Genomic DNA, 15,377 nt, shown 5'->3' on the forward strand with positions numbered 1-15,377 from the left:
GCTGAGGGCGGGTTGTGTGGCTGCCACGGGAACACGGACAGCTCTGAATGTAGGGGCTGCAGCCTGTGCTTCTGAGAGGTGTGTGTACTGGGGGCCTTGGACTCCCCACGGCAGACCCCACATCCAGGCAGGAACCCCAGATGCCCCCAGGGCTCCTCTGCCCACATGGGGGCCCCAGGGCAGCCCAGGCTGGAAGGGACGGCGACGCCCAGCACCCCCTCCCTCCCAGCCCAGGCTCGGGGAGCAAGGGCTCCGAGTGGCTCCTGGAGTTGCAGACACATCATCCGTTGACCATCGTGCACCGAGCCTTACAGTGCGCCTGTCCCGGGGCCCCTGAGGCCACAGTCCGGGGAGGACGGGCAGCAAATAGGCCGCTGCGGCACAGGCACGGGCGAGATACGGGGAGGGGAGCCGCGGGGTGCGGAGGTGGCGTTCAGGAGGCGTGTCTCCAAAGTCCTGGGTTGGAGGTTGGGGAAAGCGGGGGTCCGCGGGGGTGGGGTGGGGAGGACTCTCCCACCTCCCTGCTGTAGAAGCAGGGCTGGGAGAACCACAGCCCTCCGGAAGGCCTGAGGGTCAGGGAGCAGGTCATTCCTAAGCGGCCCCGAGAAGCAGCCCGAAACAAGACCGCGTGAGAGGAGATGGGCTCCGACTCCTCCGCGTCTGCGGGGTTGGGGGAGGGTCCTGGGGGGGCAGGTGGAGAAGGAATTGGTTCTAGGGGAAGCGAGGACTGGGGTGAAGTGCCTTTGGGAGCCCTGGGTTCCCGAAGCCCCTCGGGGCTTGTCTGTACTGTGTGAGGGGGACCCCCTCTGTGCAGCATCTCCCAAACTCCACTGACACATTTTCCTTGGTGGCACGTCTCAGGGGTGCGACAGCCAGGCTGGCTCCAGGCCAGGAGAAGAGAGCCTGAGAGAGCGAAAGACAGAAGAGGTGAAGCCAAAGGCCCAGGGTGGGAGGGGACATGGCGAGGATGGGGCCAAAGGGAGCTTGTCCAACGGTGGGGTCCCCCCCGTCTTCCCCGACCACCTTGCTTCCACCGTTGTTCAGCTGATGGTACCTCCAGATGGGCTGGCAGTGTTTCCGGAGGGACTGTTGTCTCCTCCCCAGCCCATTTCCATCTGTCTTCCTCTTCTTGCCTTGGAAACCCCCCTGCAAGGTTCTTTTTTCCCCGCTTTATTCGTATCGTTCACTTTCCGCGAGGATGGCGTCCGTGCACCTTGCTCAGCAAGTGCCCGCAGTCGGGGTGGGGAGATGGGCTTTACCTCCGCTATCCAGCGGGCTTTGTATGAAGCCTGTGGCGTTGTTTTGTTCATTTACTGATCCGAGAGTCTTAGTGGACACCTCCTAGCGTGGGCTCATCCACGCTGTCGTTCCTGGACGGGGGTGGAGCTGGCAATTCCCAGTGCTCCCAGGGAAAACGGGGCGACCCGGGTGCCAGGAGTCCCTGTTCTACAGCATAGTCAGAACCTCGGAGACATTCCTCTGCAAATGGGAGTTTGCACGCTGTGGTCACACTGATTTCAAAACGTTCCTGCCGAGGGGTCCCGTAGGTCAGCCCTGGGCCGGCAGAAATGCATGACGACTCCTGCCACTTGGTCTCGTTGGATTCTCCCAGCTTGATGGGACCTCTCTGACCTGCCTGGTTTAGGAAGGGCTTCGTTGTACAGACCCCCACTGCAAGTCCTAGAGGTGTGGGTGAGTTCCAGGTGCACCGCTGGCTTGGATGCTGCCAGCCCAGCACGCGTGCCCAGACGACACCAGGGTTGGAAGTGAAATGTTTTGAATCAAACCATTAACAGGACTTCCGTATATGCTCCCCGCAGCGTCAAGAAAAACAAAAGATGCCCTGTCCTGCACTGCCTCCGGCCAGCTCCCGTGTACCCACCGTGGGTTGTGGGAAAAGTACCCCACCCTGAAGGCCACCCGGCCCTCCTGTCTGTGGTCAGAGGCCCTATGCAGAGTTGAGGGGCAGGGGCAGGCTCGCTCTGAGCCTGACGTAAGCCAGGCCCCTCTGTGGCTTTCTGTCACCAGAGGAAGTAGCCCGATGTGCGGGCAGCTCCTCCCCACTTTGGAAGGGCTCTGCGGTGACTATTTATGAAGCCTTGGCTGGGAGCCCTGACACCAAAGGTGGGAACCACAAGGGAGAAGACAGACCTGGCCACCTAAAAATTAAATAAGTGGATTCCTGACTGTGATGAAAATGCCTCAGTAGCAAATGTGGTGTTTGCTATTGGCTTGAGAATTTCTTTATCACATTAAGAAGAACTTCTTTGTGCTTTACAAGGTTGGGGTTTTTAAAAATCAGAAACGAATGTTCAGTTTTACCAAATGCCTTCTCAACGTGTTTTGAAATTATTGTATGTTATTTTCCTTTGACAAATCGAAGTGTGATTTTATCGTAATAGCATTAAAGCATTCGTAAAATAAACCTACTTTATTCTATTGTATATGTGGCTAGCTTGAAATTGCTAGCAGTTTAAATAGGACTTCTATGTCTATTTATAAGTGAAAGTGAACATCTGTTGCTTGTTCGTGACTGTTCTGAGGCACATGGACAGGCCATCTTAAGAGGCTTGGGATCAGGGTTTTGTTAACTTTTTTAAAGAACTGGGAAGCTTGACATCCATTTCTGTGATCTTAATAATTTTTTTAACATCTTTATTGGAGTATAATTGCTTGACAATGGTGTGTTAGTTTCTGCTTTATGACAACGTGAATCAGCTCTACATATACATATGTCCCCATATCTCCTCCCTCTTGCCTCTCCCTACCTCCCACCCTCCCTATCCCACCCCTCTAGGTGGTCACAGAGAACCCAGCTGATCTCCCTGTGCTATGCGGCTGCTTCCCACCAGCTATCTGTTTTACACTTGGTAGTGTATATACGTCCATGCCACTCTCTCACTTCGTCCCAGCTTTCCCTTCCCCCTCCCCATGTCCTCAAGTCCATTCTCTACCTCTGGGTCTTTATTCCTGTCCTGCCCCTAGGTGTGATCTTAAAAAAAAAAAAAAAAAAAAAAGGAATTTGAAAGAACTACCTGGGCCTAGCACCTCTTGTGAAAGTAATTCTTTAACAACTTTTTCTGTTTTTTCTTCTCAGATTTCCTACGTTTTAAATCAAGATTTGATAATTTATTGTTTCCCCCAAAAGCATCCCAATTCATCAAGGATTTTCCAATTTTTAACATACATGTTTTGCATGTTAATCGCCTACTTTTTCTAATCTTTTATCTGAGGTTTTGTACAGTGGTGTTTTCTCTGCTTTTTTTCTGGATTAGACTATCCAGAAATGTGACTATTTCACTGTAGCTATTTTTCTAAAGAATCAACTGTTGAATTTACTTTTTCATTTTTATGTTTTTTAAAATATCAATAAATATTAGTTTTAATAATTATTAATGCATTTAAATTATTTGCCCTTTGGAGAGATTTATTTTGTGGTTCTTTTTTTAAATGTCTTGATTTGGAGTCTTCATTTATTTTCATTTATTTTTGGTCAGTAGTAAGATAATCTACAGCTGCAGATTTTTCTCAGAATTCACTTTTGCCTATATTTCACTGATTTTCACGTGCAGTATTGCCATTATATTTTCTTAACAGCCTATCATTGAATTTTTAAATCTTTGTTTGACCCTAAAATTATATGAGTGATCTTCCATTTCTAGGGATCCCATTTTTAAAAAATTTATCTTTTTCTCACTAATTTCTAGTTTCTAATATTATAGTCAAGGAATACTGACTTAAAATCCCCACTTTGAGAATTTGTCAAGTTTTTCTTTGAGCCTAAATAGGATCCAGGGACTTTTGAAAAGACTGTTGATTCTCTGTAGGATAGAAACTTCATCATATAGTCACTGAGTCAGGCTTATTAACTTTATTTTTCATTTTTATACTAGTTTCTATTCATCTAACCTGAAGATTTTGTTGAGTCCATCGCGGTTACTCACAGCTGTCGGCTGTCTGTGTCCTATGAAGAAGCTACGATAACACTCTGGTGACACTCTTCTCAGTGTGAAACGCCCTCTCTTCCCGTTTACTGTCTTTTGCGCTGGAACGTGCTGTGTTTGTTAGGACCACCACTCCTGCTGTGCTACTCACACCTCCAGGCACATGTGTCTCATTCTGTCCCTTCCGCCTTTGTTTCTCTTGCCTTTGAGATGAGTGCTGTGAACAGGGTGAGTGGGGCTTTTTTCCTGCACTCTCCCTGCCCTCCTGGTGTTTGCAGTCAAGTTGTTGAGACCAACAGTCAGTGACTAATCAAGAGTTAAAAGTACAGGTACAAAGTAAGACACAACTATGATGGAAAACGCCACTTTGCCGAGGATCCAAATGAGGTTGAAGCATAAAAAAACACCTGTTTGAGGAGGTGACATTTGAGGGATACACAGATGTCGACCTTTAAAGATGGGGTTAAGAGCCTTACAAGTAGAAAGTGCAGCTTGTGCAAAGGTCCTGAGGCAGAAGTATCTGCCACGGTGGCCAGTGAGAGGGAGAGGGTACAGTTGAGAGTGGAGAGGTGGGGGCCACATGAGGGCTTTTGAATCCAGCACAGGTGCAGCAGGGAGCACTGAAGGCCTGAAGCAAGGGTGAGTCTGTGTAGACAGTGGGCTGGGGGAGGCGGAAGGCAGAGGCCAGGGCTGTGGCCCCAAGAGCCAGTGGTGGACGGAGCCCAGGGCTTCAGAGAGGAGGAAAGCAGGGGAGGGGGTTGATGGCTGCCCTGACTGAGCTGGGTTGGGGGAGGAGAAGGGGAGCAGAGATGCCCGGGCCCCGGCCCATGCTCAGTGCAGAGAAGTGGAAGCTGGTATTAGAAATGTGGTTGTAATAACCCACCAAGGCTAGTCACTCTGCCTACTCCTGGTCACAGTGACAGGGCTGGAGGAGGGGAGGGGACCCCCGGAAATGGGGGGATCCATGGCAACTCAGAGGGGGCAAGGCTTCCCAGGCATGAGAGGTGGGGCTGGGGTGGGGGGCATCCCGAGAGTCAGGTGTGGACGCCCGTTGTGCACTGGACCAAGGCTTCAGATGGGGGTGGGGATGTCACGGGTGTTGGAAGTTGCAGTCTCTGGGCACCGGCAGAGGAGGGAAGGAGCGAGGGCTGCAGAGCGCCAACGCCCCTCACCTGGCGGGAAGGGCGGGGGCAGATGCGCCGGGCTGCCGAGGAGGGAGAAGGCTCGAGAGCCCGGGGGGGGGAGGGAGGGGGCGGGGTGCTGACGGCGAGGGGCGAGGTGAGGCGGAGGAGGGAGGGTCCCTAGGAAGGAGATCAGGGGAGGAGGGACCATAGGAAGGAGATTAGGGGAGGAGGGACCAGGGAGCGGAGGTCCCCGGGAAGGGGACGCCCTCGGGTAGCCTCGCCCTTCCTGCAAGGAGGCCGGGGGCCGCTACTGGGAGCCGAGTGTCCTTGGGCGCCTGGGTCGGGGAGCCGGCGGGGATGGGTGCGAAAGGGGGTCCTGCCCTCGGAACCCACCCCTGCGCGCCCCCTCCACTTACCCTCAGGGCCCTCCCTGCCCCCGGGTCCGGACGCCCCTGGGGACCGGGCGTCTAATCCCCGCAGCATCCGTGCGGGGACGGCAGGGAGGTCCGTTCCACCCCGGAGGCAACCCAGACCCGGGGGAGGCGAGTGATGGAGGGGAGCCGCCGGCCCGCCCAGGCCCTGGGGACATTCGGGGAGTGAGCGGACGTGCGGAGTTCTGCCGCCTCGAGGGTGTGCGAGGGCCCGCTGGCGGCGGAGCTACCGAACTGCCGCGTGACGTCGCTCGGAGCGGCCCAGCCCGCAGCACGGCCGCCCGGCGCAGGGCTGCCAGCCAGGTGCCCCCTAGGAGGGGGGCGTCCCGGAGCTCCTTCCACTGGGGTGGCCGGGGGAGAACCCCTTGTGCTGGAAGCAGAGGGTGGGAGAGGGGGTGTCCCCGTGGTGGGGCGCCGCCCGCCTGGGACGGGGTTTACCCCACACAGCTCGAGCAGAGGTGGGTGGGTGGAGGGAAGGAGCCGCGCGCCGGCTGCCGGCTCCCCGGGCCGGGGTCCGCAGGACGGGTCTCCCCGGGCCGGGGAGGCCGGCAGGGGCCACCGCAGCCCTCTGAGCCCTGGGCGGCGCCAGGCGTGGAGGAGCCACGCCTCCAGCAAGGTGCAGCCCCCCCGGCAGCCGGGGCTGCGGGCCCCAGCAAGCCCCCCTCAGCCCGTCTCCCACCCGGTCCTCCCAGCTGCTTGGGAGTTACAGAGCAGCACCCGAGTCCCCTGCGCCGAAGGCCCCCCGCTGCCCCAGAAATGAGGAAATGTGCGCCCCACGGCTGCAGATTCGGGGACCTCAATGTCCAGTTTTCTGCAGGCCTTTTCCTCAGTGAGCTGCCTAAAAATATAATTGTAAAAATAATGTATGCTCACTGCGGAAAACTTGGAAAATGCCCCCGAAAGCGGAGATAGGAGAATCGAAGTCCTTCACGTCCCACCCTCTAGTGGTGACAACTCCTCCTAACATTCTGAGGTCTTCCCCTCCTACGTGGACCGTTTTATGCTGAAACCACGTTGTTTGTATAATTTGGTCTCAACTGCTTTTTCTTTTGTTCAACACTGTAACATAAATATTTTCCTCCTCCTAAGTATCATTTTAATAGCTACATAGCTGAGGCTCTTATAAGCAATTTTTTTCCTCACTGTCCTATTGTTTGCTCTTTTTCATAATTATAAATCTGTAATGTTCATTTTCTTACATTCTTTTTGTCTACCTTTCATGTTACTAACTTAGGATAATTCCCAGAAATTGAGTTACTGGCTCAAAGGCTGTCTGTGAGTTTGAAGTTCCCGATACATAATTGCCAAACTGCTTCTCGCAAAAATGTTACCAGCTCCTCTTCTGCTGGCAATGACGCAAGCACCTGCCTCATTTCACTCTACCTTCGGCAGCGCTGAGTAGTCTCACTTGTTAAATTACCTTGTTCTTTTATTATTACTATTATGTTAATATTTATTTATTTATTTTGGCCATGCCAGGTCTTGGTTGTGACGCGCGCACCCCTAGTCGTGGCATATGCATGAGGGGTCTGTTTCCCGGACCAGGGATGGAACCTGGGCCCCCTGCATTGGGCGTGCAGAGTCTGACCCAGTGGGCCACCGGGGAAGTCCTGAGTATTCTCCGTTTGAAAGTGGATTCTATTTGGATGTTTGCTTCTTTTTTCCTTAAAAGTGAGGCTAGACATTTTTTTCAGCTGCCTATTAGTCAGGCTTCTCAGGCCGGCTTCCAATGGGCCCTGTTCACCTTCACCTGCCCCGGCTGCCAGGGTGCTGAGGGCGCCACCTCCCCTCCTCCCGGCAGGTATTTACACCTGCCGAAAGCCACCAGGCTGTGACTGTCCCGGGTCGATGGAAGCAAATACTGGTCCAGAGAAAGTGAACCAAAATAGTGGTTCCTCCTCAGATGTTCTGAGGGCTTAGACACACATTGCCTGGTCAACATTTATGCGAGTTTATGGAATAAGAAATGGACCCTTAAGGGGCCACACACCAGTTGTCAGGAAGCTGTCCACTTACTGGGCACCTGTTATTCCTCAGGCCCTTGACCTTGTTTAACTTGATCTGCCCAGTAACCCTGTCGGGTGGGTACCTGACAGGTACCCGCTGAACAGAAAGAGACCAAGGTTTGGGTGGGTGAGGTGCGGCCCTTGGGATCACTCAGCATAAGAGGTGGAGCTGGATTTGAACCCAGTTCTGTGGGGCACCAGGGCCCAGAGTCACATACTCCATGTCAGGGCCAGACAGGGCTAGTTGGTGTCCCCAGAGCAGACGACTCCCCTGTGGGAATCAGTGGGCACCTTCTTCTCAAACAAGTAAAACAACCATGAAGCGTGGTACCAGAAGCCTTGACTTGGGACCCAGATATACTGGAAACTACTCCCCCCACAGTGTTCAGGAACATTCCAAGCAAAGTTCACTTAGGGGCCCAGAATGGAAAGTCCTGGCCAAAAAAAAGGATAATCATTCCATTACATGAGAACTGAAAATAGAGGGTGAAAGCAAGCATATTTTTTCATGATTATTTTGGCACCTTCAGTCAGTACGACGTTCTTTTGAATAGAAGAATGTCTGTACTCTGGAGGAAATTCTTTTATCACATCCTTGCTGACAGGGCTCACAATATTTATTGAAAGTTTCAGCTGTTACTCGGTATGAATAAACAGGATGAAGTGGGCAGCCGACTGCACAGGAGGGCTATTTTTAGGCGGGGATGGCTTTGCAGACTGGAAGGATATTTCAAGGAGAGGGGGCCTCGTCCCAGAATGGCCCACCACCGGCTCAGCCTCAGCGTGGCCTCAGCGTGGGGTCCCCGGTGTCACGGGTCCCGGGGTCAGGGGTCCTTCCCACCCTGCTTGGCAGTCCGGAGCTGGCAACACCTCCTTCCGGGGACACCCCAGCGTCACTCCTCAGGCAGAGCATACGGGACGACATACGGGACTGACTGTGTGTCACTGTGTCTACAGAACACCTAAAAGGACACGTTGATTCAGTGGGTCTGAGGTGGGGAAAAAGACGACCATTCAAGCCAGTGTTTGTAACATGCAGCCCTGTGCTTGATGGACGGCCAGCCCACAAGTCCGGACTTTGGTTTTTAATAACACCTGACACGCTTGCACTTACCTTGTACCACAGGCCCTTGATGTGTGCGAATTCATTTTTTTCACAGTGAGACCCAGCCTGTCCTGACTTCCCGTGGCTTCTTCTCCACTTCTGTTTTCTACTTGGAACACGAGTCCCCGTTCGCTTAGAGGAGCCACGCCCCAGTGTGGGCACGGGCCCTGCACACCCTCCACTGCCTCTGCCAACTCCTCCCCCCTTGTGCCCCATCCACTTAGCTGCTCACGTGGACTGAGGGAGGCCCCGTGTGCCCTGTGCACTTGGGGTCATGACCCAGAGGGCAGCCAGGGCAGAAAAAACCGTGACCTAGCGATTGAGAGACCGTATGGTAGGCGCTGGAGTAGAGGGGTGCCTGAGTGCTGGAGGGGCCCCACACTTGTCCTTTCCATGGCCTTTCAATACCTCTCTGAGCAGCTGCTCTGTGTTAACCTGTGGCTTCTGTTCCGTGTGCTCACTTCCTGGATAAAATAAGGAAAAGTGCATTTTATATATCTTCATTTTTATTGCTTAGGGAGCTCTTCATTTCTTTGTATGGGTCCAAAATTCCTTCTGTTATATTCCTTTGACTGAAGAACTTTCTGTAACATTTCATGAAGCACAGGTCTGGTGGCAATGAATTCTATAAGCATTTTTTTCTGAAAAGGTCTTTATTGCAAGCTCATATTTGAAAGATGTTTTTGCTGAGCAGAGGATTCTGGGCAGACAGGGGTTTGGGGCCCCACCCCCTAGTACTTGAGAAATGCCACACATCGTCTTCCAGCTTGCACAGTCTCTCAGTAACAAGTCTGCTCTAGTTCACATCACCTGTTCCTCTGTGGGTGTCTTTCTTCCCGAATGACTCCAAGACTTTTTTTCTTGGATTTTTTTCATAGTCTTTGTTTTTCAGCAGTTTGACTTTAATGTCTAGGTGGCTGTTTATTTGTTGTTGCTGTTGCTTTGGTTTTTTATCCTGGTTTTTTTTTTGGGGGGGGGCGGTTCTCTGGTCTTCTTGGATTTGTGATTTTTCATCTCATTATTATTATTTTTGCGGTACGCGGGCCTCTCACCATTGTGGCCTCTCCCATTGCGGAGCACAGGCTCCGGACGCGCAGGCTCGGCGGCCACGGCTCACGGGCCCAGCCGCTCCGTGGCACGTGGGATCTTCCCAGACCGGGCCACGAACCCGCGTCCCCTGCATCGGCAGGTGGACTCAACCACTGCGCCACCAGGGAAGCCCCATCTCATTATTTTTGGAAAATTCTCAGCTATTATCTCTTAAATATTTCTTCTGCCCAATTCCTTCTCCTTTTGGAACTCAAATTACAAGCTGGAGTTGACATCATTGACAGTGCTGTTAATTTACCACAGCTCTTGGATGCTCTATGTTTTTCTTTTTGTTTCAGTTTGGGTAATTCTACTGACCACCTTCACATTCACTAATTCTCTCCTCAGGTGTCAAGTCTGATGACAAGCTCATCAAAGATGGACTCTCTGATACTGTGGGATTCCCCCCACCCCGCCCCCCAGCATTTCTCTTTGACTTTCTTACAGTTTCCATCTCTCTGCTGAAATTCTCTATCTGTTCATGCATATTTTCTACCTTTTCAACCAGTCCCTTTATCATATTAATATTTTTTAAGTCTCTGTAAGATAGTTACCATATCTGGGTCATCTCTGAGTCTGCTTCTGTTGATTGCTTTATCTTTTGACAATGGGTCCCAGTGTTTTATATTTAATTTATTTATTTTTGGCTGCATTGGGTCTTCGTTGCTGCTGTGGTTGCGGCGAGCGGGGGCTACTCCTCGTTGCTGTGCGCGGGCTTCTCACTGCGGTGACTTCTCTGGTTGCGGATCATGGGCTCTAGGCGTGCAGGCTCCACTAGTTGTGGCACATGGGCTCAGTAGTTGTGGCTTGCAGGCTCCAGAGTGCAGGCTCAGTAGCTGTAGTGTATGGGCCCAGTTGCTCCGTGGCATGTGGGATCTTCCCAGACTAGGGCTCGAACCCGTGTCCCCTGCACCGGCAGGCGGATTCTTAACCACTGCGCCACCAGGGAAGCCCCTAATGTTTTATTGAATGTTGAACTTGCATGTGCAGAACAGAAGAGATTGAGGTAAATCGTATTTACATCTGGAAATGAATAAGCCTCTTGTGTCAGGCTGTTAGTGTGGGATTTCAGTCAGTCTTGTGTGGAGTTGAGCTGGGTTGGGATGTTGTTGCTGTGGTTTCCTTCCGAGCACCGCAGGCCTCAAATGCCTCTGGCAATGGGTTACCACTGCCTTGTACTCAGGGTGGGGCTAGAGAATTTTTCTTCACATGGTGTGTCCCACCCTGCATGCCTGTGCCACAGAGTGGGTCTCTCTCCACCTCCCTGTGGCAGATTGCTGTCGCTTGTCTATGCCAGGTTTGTACTGGGAGAGAGGGAGGGGTTCCCGCTCTCCTGGTCCAGCTTCAGCTGAGAAAGCCGCCGCGCCCTCAACCTCGGGATCCCTGCTCCTCCTCCCTGTGGCAGCCAGACCCTGCCCTGTATCTGTGGGGTCTTGGTGGGAGATTCCTGCCACTCCCCCAGTGGTAGGAGACCTCAGTTTGGTATCTTGCAGTCTCCTAGGTCCAGGATGGTTTCCTGCTGCTCTCCCAAGGGAAAAGCGTCTTTTACCCATCCTTCTCCCAGGCACAGTGTGCCTTCTTGTGCCCCGGAGCTAACAGGCTGTCCCGTCCCTCCCTCGAGGCTTTGCTTCCTGGAGAGAAGGGTCTGGGAACATAGGAGGGGCTTCAGGCCGGTTCAGCTGAAGCCACTGATCAGCAAGATCAGCTGCTCATCCTCCAGGGGCCCAAGCCTGTTGCTGCTTCTGTGAGACGGGTTTGGGAAATGTGTGGTGTTTGTGCCTGGCCCCAAAGGGCAGCCGATCCCCTGCCTGCCCCTGACCTTTCTCACGAGCACCCCCTGGAGCCTCATGGGGAAGAGCAGAGAGCCATGGGACCCTGCTCACCGCATCTGGGGCCCCAGAAATTCCCGAATGACCCTCCAGCCCACACTAAACCCTGGGCAGTTCAGCTATTATGTAGCTGGTACAGCAGCTGCATCTTTCTCCTCCTTGAAACTCAGGTTACTTGGCTGCCTTGCAGTCTCAGCTCTCTTGATGGACTCAAGAAAATGTATGATTTTGTAGTTTCTTCAGCTTTTTTTGCTGTTCATATGAGATCAACACTCGGTGTTGCTTTCTCTATCCTAAGCAGAAGTGACACTTTTTTTTTTTTTTTTTTTTTTTTTTGCGTTATGCGGGCCTCTCACTGTTGTGGCCTCTCCCGTTGCGGAGCACAGGCTCCGGACGCGCAGGCCTAGCGGCCATGGCTCCCGGGCTTAGTTGCTCCGCGGCATGTGGGATCTTCCTGGACCAGGGCACGAACCCGTGTTTCCTGCATCGGCAGGCGGATTCTCAACCACTGGGCCACCAGGGAAGCCCAGAAGTGACACTTTTTGGAAACTACTGAATACATTTTAATTTCCCCCAACACTGAATATTCATTTCTTAAAAAACACGGGCTCCCTTGGTGGCTGCAGTGGTTAAGAACCCGCCTGTCAATGCCGGGGACACGGGTTCGAGCCCTGGTCTGGAAAGATCCCACATTGCTGTGGAGCACTAAGCCCATGTGCCACAAATACTGAGCCCACGTGCCACAACTACTAAGCCCGTATGCCACAACTACTGAGCCTGCGCACCTAGAGCCCGCAAGCCACACTGCTGAGCCCACATGCCACAACTACTGAAGGCCTCACGCCTAGAGACCGTGCTCTGCAACAAGAGAAGCCACCGCAATGAGATGCCCGCACACCACAACAAAGAGTAGCCCCTGCTCGCCACAACTAGAGAAAGCCCGCACGCAGCAACGAAGACGCAATGCAGCCAAAAATAAATGTTTTTAAAAATAAATAAATAACATTAAATAAAAAAACAATTTACTCAAAAAATTAAACACAGACTTATGATATGATCCAGCAAATCCGCTTCTGGATATACAGCCAAAAGAACTGACAGCTGAGACTCGAGTAGATAATTGCACACCTGTGTTCATAGCAGCAGCATTTGTCACAATAGCTAAAACATGGAAGCAACCTGAATGTCCATCAATGAATGGATAAACAAAATGAAGTATGTACGAGCAATGGAATATTATTCAGCCTTAGAAAGGAAGTAAATTCTGACCCGGGCTACAACATGGATGAACCTGGAGGACATTATGCTCAGTGAAATAAGCCAGTCACAAAAGGACAAATATTGTAGAGCCAACTTATATGAGGTGCCTGGAGTAGTCATAGTTCATAGAGACAAAAGGCAGACGGGAGTTGCCAGGGGCTGGAGGGAGAAATGGGGGTGAGTGTTCAATGGGGACAGAGTTTCTGTTTGGGAATGAAATAGTTCTGGAGACGGATGGTGGTGATGGCTGCACGACAATGGAAATGTACTTAATGCCACTGGACTGTACAGGTACAAACGGTTGAAACGGTAAATTTTATGTTATTTATATTTTACCACAATTTTTTAATTAAAAATTTACTGGTTCTTGCCATGTGCCAGGTACTCTTCTAGGTACTGGGATTACAGAGGTGAACAAAATAGACAAAATCCCTGACCTCATGGTGTTTACACTCAATAAGCAAAATAAATCTGTAACCTGCCACAGTGAAGGGTGACAGTGCTGTGGGAAACTCCTCAGCAAGCGTGGGAAGATGAGGGGTGGGAGGTCACGGTAAGCATGGGAGGCCTCACAGTGAGTCCTGTGGGCACCTGGGGGGCTTTCAGGCTGGGGGGCGTCTGCTCCGGGGGATGCAGACAGCAAGGGGCTCAAGAGGCTGCAGGTCTGCCCACCCCTGAGGGCTCGCTGGCCCAGGCTGCCTTCTGAAGACGCCTGGCTGGTCCACCTTCCCGTTTGCCCGTGGCGTGGCATCCCAGCTCCCGGAACCCCTCAGCCCCAGCTTGCCTTCTGGGGTGTGAGCACGTGTAGGACATCTAGGGAGCCCGCACAGGACCCGTCCAGGACCTGGGTCTCTCAGGCCAGGGCCCCCGCCTCGGGCCTGGACTTTGGGGGCGCTCGCCTCAGTGGGGAGGGGGGTGGGGAGCCCCCGGCTGGAGCCCCACCTTCCCTGCCCGCCAGGAACTGACGACCTGCTTCTCCATCTGCAGGAGCTACGAAGAGCTCTCGGACTGCACCAGGCACGTGGCGCAGAAGCTGCACTGCTTCTGGCCAAACGCGGCGGTGGACGCGTTCTTCCTCACGGTCCACCGGCGCTACTTCAGAAACTGCCCCGTCTCAGGCAGGGCCTTGCAGGACCCGCCCAGCGGTGTCCTCTGCCCCTTCATCGTGGTGCCCATCCTGGTGACCCTGCTCGTGACGGCGCTGGTGGTCTGGAGGAGCAGGCGCCTGGAGGGCATCGTGTAGGCTGGGGGCCCCCTGCTCCCAGCGGGGGAGGGGGAGGGCTGCCGCTCCTGGAGGCTGCCGGGCAAGCCAGAGGGTGGGCGTGGGGGCCGAGCGTGGCCAAGGCTTCTGGGACTCCAGCGGCAGAGCAGACCCCCGGTCCCCTCTTCTTCTACCCAAGAAGGGCTCACAGCAGGATTCTGGCGTGGTCATGGCACAGGCATTGACCTAGAAGCCACCCTAGGAAGGGCAGCCCAGGTGCTGGGAGGGAGCGGGGCATAGCTGTCCGTGTTTCTGGGGAGGGTTCGGAGCTGTCTCCCGAGGTGTTTATGAACCACCCGCTGGCTCGATCATGGATAAGGAGTTTGTGATTAAAGGATGTCCTTGAATTTGGGAAGCGTCATTCTTTCTGGATGTGGACCCTCGCGAGTAGAAGGATAGGAGAAACTCTAGCCCCTTTGGATTTTGTCTTTCTCTGACAAGAGGCGCCCTCGCAGGTTACCTTTATGGGGGACGATGATGGCGAGGCCCCATGGGGGCTGAGCGCCGTGCGTGTGCTGAAGCTGCTCCCCGGGATTCTGAGGCCCCCGCCGCATCCCCACCACTCTGTCTAGAACCACTGGCTCAATGAGCTGCGACTGGCAGACAGGAGGAGGCCAGGTCTGCTCAGTTTTTACTGAGGCGCCTCCCCAAAGATGCCTCGCCGGCCCCCGGTCCAGGCACCCACCTCCATTTTGTCCCCCAGGGTTTCAGCGGCTATTTCCTCTGCACCCATCCAGGCTGCTGCTCCCCATTCACCATGCTTCCCAAGCTCCAGCTTCCAGAAGGTTCTGGATCTCCAAAGGGAGCTCCCTGCACCGTCCCTTCCAGATGGCTCTTGAGCTCAGACCCGCCCCCCCCGAGGTCCCTACAGCCCCCAACAGGCTGCAGCGCCTCCGGCCCAGGACCTGCCCCTTCTCAGGCCCACTGCCCTCCGCGTCGGCCTCCCCTCCTCCCAGCTGGACAGCCACCCGGACACGGGGCCAAGGCCACGGCCCCCGAGCTCTTCAACATTAGTTGAACCCGCGCTGGGGCTGAACGGGCCGGACCCCCGCAAGGGCACCCCAGTGGCGACGGGCCAGGGGCTGGGCGCCCCGAGAGCGCCGACCGTCCCCCTGGGCAGCCCCGTGCGGGGACGACGGGCCATCCCTCGGGGCGTCCCGCGTCCATGCTCCGGACCCCGGGGCGGGCTGGCCCGGCTCCTCGGCCTCCCCAAGGCGCGCACTCGGCGCCAGAGCAGCTGCCTCCAAGGAAGCGGACGCCTCAGGGGGCGTAGATCCTCCTCCCGGAAAAGGGCCGGCAGAGGGCCGGCAGCGGGCGCTGCGGTCGGG

General features: G+C 54.0%; 1 protein-coding gene and 1 long non-coding RNA gene across 4 annotated transcripts in view; one reads left to right on the top strand and one right to left on the bottom strand.

Annotated features, from left to right (window-relative positions):
* RAMP1 (receptor activity modifying protein 1) overlaps window positions 1-14,396 on the top strand; it is a 49,296-nt gene extending 34,900 nt beyond the window's left edge. For all 3 annotated transcript variants that reach the window (XM_059051672.2, XM_067027264.1, XM_067027265.1), the window contains one exon: window positions 13,776-14,396. In XM_059051672.2, the coding sequence (XP_058907655.1) occupies window positions 13,776-14,031 (256 nt within the window). In that variant the 3' untranslated portion in view covers window positions 14,032-14,396. The remainder of the gene's footprint in view (window positions 1-13,775) is intronic.
* LOC136793644 (uncharacterized) lies at window positions 8,105-8,732 on the bottom strand. The gene is made up of 2 exons (XR_010839265.1): window positions 8,620-8,732; window positions 8,105-8,467 (listed from the first exon to the last, which is right to left on the bottom strand). It is a non-coding gene; the product is annotated as an uncharacterized lncRNA (long non-coding RNA).
* Window positions 14,397-15,377: the final 981 nt, after the last annotated feature.

This window comes from Kogia breviceps, chromosome 2 (genome assembly GCF_026419965.1).
Source record: "Kogia breviceps isolate mKogBre1 chromosome 2, mKogBre1 haplotype 1, whole genome shotgun sequence".
NCBI classification, from domain to species: Eukaryota; Metazoa; Chordata; class Mammalia; order Artiodactyla; family Physeteridae; genus Kogia; species Kogia breviceps.